Source organism: Propithecus coquereli, unplaced genomic scaffold, assembly GCF_000956105.1.
Source record: "Propithecus coquereli isolate 6110/MARCELLA unplaced genomic scaffold, Pcoq_1.0 Scaffold79, whole genome shotgun sequence".
In the NCBI taxonomy this organism is placed as follows: domain Eukaryota; kingdom Metazoa; phylum Chordata; class Mammalia; order Primates; family Indriidae; genus Propithecus; species Propithecus coquereli.
This window is the reverse complement of record NW_012154062.1, coordinates 5096611-5103321: the sequence shown is the minus strand read 5'-3', so window position 1 is coordinate 5103321 and position 6711 is coordinate 5096611. Positions and strand designations below refer to the sequence as shown.

Genomic DNA, 6711 nt, shown 5'->3' with positions numbered 1-6711 from the left:
GGCGTGGCCGCCCTGGGACCTGCTCCTGTGACAAGTGCAGCCAAGCAGCTTCCCTGCTCTGAGTCGCTGCTGCACCCACTCTCTGCCCCACCCTCCGGCTCGTACCCCACATTGCTCTCTGCCTCCCCAGCTCCCTCCATCCTCCCCAGGGGGCTGCAGCCCTGCCCGAGGGCAGGATTCTCTGGTGACCTTGAGTCCCCTGCAGCACCTTGGGTGCAGGTGGGGTCCCAGCAGTGTGGCCTGGTTCTCTGTGGATGGGGAGCAGGTCGGGACGCTGGAGCAGCAGGTCCCCCGCAGGGGAGCTCACTAGGTTCTAGGGTTCTAGGCCTGATGCGGGAGCCTCTGCCCTTCCTGGGCTGAGTCCCAACTCACCTGATCGTCTCTGTGGCTTTTCTAGACCTAGCTCTGAGGCTGTTCTTTGACTGCTTCCCACATGTCTTCCCCGTTAACTCCTAGAACCCGCTCATGAGGCTGATGGCACTGATGGACAACGACATTCATGTGGCCAGAGCCCGCCCAGTGGGCCGGGAGGATGCCCTGTATGAAATGCTGGTGCGATGTGTCAGCAGGACGGGGCCGGAGGCCTCAGTGCACAGCCTGCTGGAGGCCTTGGACAGTCTGGGCAAAGGTACACAAAGGAGACCATCGAGGACCACCTGGAGGGCTCCGGGACCTTCATCTCTCTAGATGGTGGGGCAGTGTCTGCTGTTACATTTGTGTGAAAGATATAGGTACTTCTCTGTCTTTTTTTTTTTTTTCCGTTAAGTTGTAGGAATTTATTTTAAATAACCTACAGTTGATTAAAAGGGAATTCATGATAAAAATAGAAGATACTTGAAGAAAGCTGTGGGAAATGGACTGTGCACACACGCTAAACTAACAACGCCTCTAAAACTAATGATTATAGCAAAAACTGTTTTCCCATTAAAATTCTGCTTTTTATGTTTTTTTCCCATTTTTTACGCAATTACAAAAGAAAAAAATAAAAGCCCTAAAATCTTGATTGTTTTTCCTTTTTTTGGACCAAATACTCATTTTCCTCTAAATTTACTGACCTGTGGAAGTTTTTATACAATAAAATCTTTCAAGTGAAAGACTGGGGTATAAAAAGAAAAGATGGATATCTTAAAGGGTACAGAGAATGCTGAGAACAAAGGATGATGGGAAAATGGTTTCAGTCACTGATTATTTCATTATCCTTAGACGCACTCACCCTTCATCCCTCCCCAACCCCAATCTACACGATCTTTAAGATCAAGAAAAAGGTTTAAATATTTTAAAATAATTGAAAAGAAATAAAAATTCACGTTTAAAAAGGAACACTCAAGTCCGGAAATATTTTCCCATCATGCTTTTCTGTGAACAGGTGTCTGAACCAAAACACTGCCAATGTCAGACTGCTTCAAGTTTAATGAAAGTTGATTCCCATGACAATAGAGAGTGAGGACTTTAACAGGAGCACTGGGTTTTTGTTCTACTTAACTTTAAATCCCTGAAATGGGGGAGAGGGGAGGGGATTTAGGAATTCATTTCTATTAAAATACAGAAGTTATTGCAAAACCCTAACTGTAAAAACGCACCAATATAATCGGACTTCGCATACAGTAGCTAAGAGAATCCAAACTCTTCAGTGAAACAGTGAATTTGCCTGGTATGTCTTTTTTTTTTTGAAACAGAGTCTCACTCTCTTGCCTGGGCTAGAGTGCTGTGGCATCATCCTAGCTCACAGCAACCTCAAACTCCTGGGCTCAAGCAATCCTCCTGCCTCAGCCTCCCGAGTAGCTGGGACTACAGGCATGCGCCACCATGCCCGGCTAATTTTTTCTCTATGTATATATTTTTAGTTGTCCAGATCATTTCTTTCTATTTTTTGGTAGAGACGGGGTCTCGCTCTTGCTCAGGCTGGTTTATGTTACTTTTAAAAGCAGTTGTTCCTAGTCTCCCCTCTCCCTACCTGCCCCAGACACCACCTGCCCCTGAGCTGCAGCCTCCTGGTCTGTAAAATGAAATTCTCTCACAAGCCCGCCATGGTCCCAGGTGTTGTAGAGGTGCTGAGCACACCATGCTGATCCCCGCCAGGCAGATCCCTTCCCCCATTAGCACCAAAACCCGAGTAGGAATGGCAGGAGATGCTCTTCCCAGACCAGAAGACAGCTGCTATTACATAGCAGGTCTGAACAAAAATGCCACAGACTGATTCCTGCCAAACCTCATTTTCTCCACTTGTACCACAAGGAAAACAACCCTCATCACTCCCGGTTGTTAGGAAAATGCTCTGAACCACAGATGCACCGGCTCTGGCTGAGAGCAGGACACCCGCTGCCCAACAGCACAGGCTCAGGGCATGGCACCGTCCCTCTCTCCCCACCCCTGACCTGGGTGTGGCACAGAGGACCAACACTGGGACTGCGGCCTCTCAGTAGAGGCCGGGTGACCAGCCATCTGCAGCAGCCACACAGATGGAACTGTCTCCTGCTCGCTCTTCAAACTGCAATCTGGGCCAGGTGCCCACCAGCAGGACAACTGACAACTGAAAGCATGGCAGACACGCCAGGCCTGCGGCCCTGCAGTGCCATCGCTGTCCTCACTTGGAGTTTGGCTTCTCTGTCCTCTGTGGCCCCTCCCCATGGCTCTCCACCCCGTTCTCCAGAAGCTCCTGCCTCTACCCCAGGGAGCCGGTACCGAGGTGCAGGTGGGAGCAGGTGCAGCTACTGCTGGGTGGAGAGCACGTGCCCCGTGGCCGCCCAGTCCAGAGCGGCTGACTCCAGCCCTGCTGGTGAGATCTGTCCTCCCACACGACTTCACACGTCTCCCAGCACGGCCCACTGCAGTTTGCACAGGGCCACTGCAGACTTTTATCCCCTCCCTGTCCCTTCAGGAAGGAGCGGGGGCCACAGCAGGGTCACAGAGCAGGACAGGAGCACAGCAGGTCCGGCCATCTCCAGCCTGCAGTCTCACACAGCAAACAGGACAGTCTGAAAACAGGGCCACTCAATCCCGCCCCGCCATCACCACCTTGCAAGCGACTCAACCATCTTTTGGAGTCGTTTTGATGCCTGTTAAATGTCATCCCACCCTACTGTCCCAGGTGTCAGGCAAGCCCTTTGAACCCAATTCAGCCTTTCACCTGGATTTTCCTTCCCTTTTGAAGCTTGAAAGTTCTTAAGATTCGGAAGCACGGGAAACTGTATGGCAGGTGACACTGGATGGGTCTTGGCCAGGGTCCCAACTTGGGTCAAGTTCTTCCAGCCAATCCTACACACCCAGTGCTGTGCCAGGGCCAGGGCGCAAGGATCCAGCCTCCCCAAAGCCATGGTTCTGCCTTGGTGGTGCTCACGGGATGCATGTCGGGGGGATAGGTAGGAGGGAAGGGAACCCCGGGCCACATCCAATCATAGCCCTGGTACCATTTTGCCTGGCCAGGGCACAGGTGCTCTGGGGTTGACCTCGTGGGAGCTAGTATTGAGGCCCAGTGGAGGGAGGGAGGAGCCCAAGAGTGGCTTAAACTGCTGAGCCCCACTCTGGAGGCTAACCTGGACCAATTGTCTAACCTTAGGCGACTGTCCCCCCTTCCCCCCGTGGCAGGTAACCATAGCTCCTGTTGTGCCTGGAGGGGCACCAGCTAATGACCACATGCAGCAGGGTTCCATGAAATCACTTACAGACTGGCAAGGTGAGCTGGTTTCTGAACAATACAAAAGGCCCCTGCCTGGTGATGGGCTCAACCACCTGTGCTTACGGATGGGCCCCACTGTCCTGTCCTCACCCAGCCAGGGTGAGACAGGAGTATGACATTGAAAACAGACAGTGAAAAGAATGAAACTCGACAGTCCTGCTGTGCAAGAGCCCGGCCCCTGCTTCCACTGCAGCCCAACCCCCCCCCTTCCATTTTCCTGGCCCCTCCGTCCTCTTGGATGTAGCAGTATCTACACTCAGCTCCAAGTCCCTTACCCACTTCTTCCAAGCACTACTTTGTTCTTCTCTAGAAATGGGAGAAGAAACAAACAAACAGGGTCCATTGCCCAGTTTGCTTTCTGTGCACTGAGGCTGTCTGGGGAAAGCAGTACTTTCTGTTTTTCAAGTTCTTGGCGTTTAGGAATTTCATACGCAATCAGGAACCCCCTGCTTCTGACAGGTCGACAGGACGTAGCAGAACATTTACATTTTACTGCTGATTGACACTTGAAAATAAAATCAGGTGCTTTGGGCTAAGCCAAGTTTCCTAAACTTTGTGACCTTGTCTCATGAATGGCATTAGCACTCAGGGGGCTCTGCAGGGATCCCCGTCTCACACCCGTCTGCACAGAATACCCCAGGCTCCAGTGGAGGAGTTGAGCCAGTTTGCACGTCTTGTTCAAAATGCTGCAAGACGGATGATTACGCAATTTTTTTAAAATAAAGAGAAGGAAAACTCAGAACATTGTTGTTATTTTTTTTTTTAATGCAGAGCAAGACAAGTTCAGGGGATGGTAAAAATGGCAATGGTTTCATTGTAATTACATCTAAAGTATGACATGAGGATTAAAATTATGTATTTGAGGATGCTTGGTACATGGTAACATTGAATAAATTCATTCCTTTATTGCTGAATAATAATTGCTCTGAATGTCAGCTAAGTGATTGCTTCTTCAGGAATCTACCTAGAATTCCTTTTTCGACAATGTGTATGTTCCATGGTTTTCCTGTCATTTACATATATCACCCTCAGTATAATCCTGCATTTCATTGGACAGACAGATGACTACAACGAAGGGAGTCTCCATGTCATTCATCATTTGCTACATTTCTTTTAATTAATCCCTAATATTACAGCAAAGGAACGTACCAATGTTTCCTTATTCAGAATCTTGTTGGAGACATTTTATTTCTTTTGACTTTTTCGATATCTTAAATAATGCCACCAGTAATATTTTTGAACATAAATGTTTCTACAATCTGATTATAGAAACAGAGAATCATGAAGGTAAAACAGGATTTTAGTTACTTACCTATAAGATAAATTATTTGCGCTACATTATCATAGCCTGGCCACATTGATGTCCCTGGATCCCGCTATGTTTGGGGAGGGGAGGAAGCTGTTTGCCTGGACATATGGATGACACTGAGGAGTTCAAGACCTCAGTGGAGGAAGTAACTGCAGATGTGGGGGAAATCACAAGAGAGCTAGAACTAGAAGTAGAGCCTGAAGATACAACTAAATTGCTACAATCTCATGAGAAAATTTGAACAATGAGGAATGGCTTCCTGTGGATGAGCAAGGAACTTGATTTCTTGAGATGGAGTCTCCTTCTGGTTAAGATGCTATGAACATCATGGAAATGACATCAAAAGATTTAAAATATTACAGAAACTTAATGGATAAAGCAGTGGCAGGGTTGGAGAGGATTCACTCCAGTTCGATGGAGATTCTACTGTGGGTAAAACGCTATCAAACAGCAACATATGCTAGAGGGAAACCTTTTGTGAAAAGAAGAGTCCATTGATGTGGGAAAATTCATTGCAGTGTTTTCAGAAATTGTCACAGCCACCCCAACCTTCAGTAACCACCACCCCGATGAGTCAGTAGCCACTAACATCAAGGCAAGATCCTCCACCAGCAAAAAGATTATGACTGTCTGAAGGCTCAGATGATTGTTAGCATTGTGTAGCAATAGTTTTTTTAAATTAAGTTATGTACGTTTTTTAGATATAATACTATTACATTCTTAAGAGACTACAGTATGGTGTACCCATAACTTTTACATGCACTGGGAAATCCAAAAATGTGTGTGATCCACTTAATTGTAATATTTACTAGATTGTGGTAGTTGGAACTGAATCTGCAATATCTTCAAGGTATGTCTGTATTTCCCTTATCTGATGTATGGTTCAAAAATATTTTCTCCCATCCTGTAAATTGTCTCTTCCCTCTGTTAATTGTGACCTTTGTTTTTCATAAGCTTTTTAGTTCGATGTAATCCCATTGTCTATTTTTGCTTTTGTTGCCTGTGGGTTTTTTTGGTGCGGGGTTATATCTAAAAAATCTTTGCCTTTCCTGGGCCAGGTCTGCCACGAAGAACAGAGCCAGGGAGAGGGGCCCCACACGACACAGCCACTCACCAGTTAGAACACCAGCTCTCCCTTTCTGAGTCTCTCCCCAAACCTCCCATTGCAGGCTTTTCTCAGCCCATCCCAGCAGGAAGAAAATCTGTGCAACTGTTAACAAGAGCGAGAGAGAATTCCAAGGAAAAACAGGAAAAATTATTCAAGGTATTTTGTGAAATAAAGAAAGCTAAGAATTTGAAGTACAAATTTAATGACTGTGAATCCATCCTTTTTTGTGTCTTCCAGGAATTTGTAGAATATACTGAGAGAACATTCTGGAAGAACTTAAATTATGAGGAGCAGGTTAGAATGTGGTGTATTCATGTTGTAAATTTCAGAGCTCTGGGTTTTAGAATATGTTTATAAAACATATGTTCTTTGTCTACAGATGAAGACTTTAGGCTTAGAACAAATACACTCAACTTGAACCCCGGCCTGGAGATTCTTCAGAGCTTGCTTGCCAGGGTTAAAGGAGTGTTCCTGACCAGGACAGGTGACTAGAAATTTCACTTCGTACAACGTGTGCTGGGCACTGACTCTGTACCAGGCCAGGTTGCAGGTGCTCTGCAAAACATTCTCCGTGTCAGGGCAGGCATGGGGGCTCACACCTGTAATCCTAGCACTCTG

The 6711-nt window shown here is 47.0% G+C and overlaps 1 protein-coding gene across 1 annotated transcript in view; it reads left to right on the top strand.

The window, feature by feature from the left end:
• The window catches only part of LOC105825212 (tumor necrosis factor receptor superfamily member 10A-like), a 6177-nt gene extending 5484 nt beyond the window's left edge, over positions 1–693 (top strand). The window contains exon 5 of the mRNA XM_012662917.1: positions 457–693. Coding sequence (XP_012518371.1) covers positions 457–545 — 89 coding nt within the window. The 3' untranslated portion in view covers positions 546–693. The remainder of the gene's footprint in view (positions 1–456) is intronic.
• Positions 694–6711: the final 6018 nt, after the last annotated feature.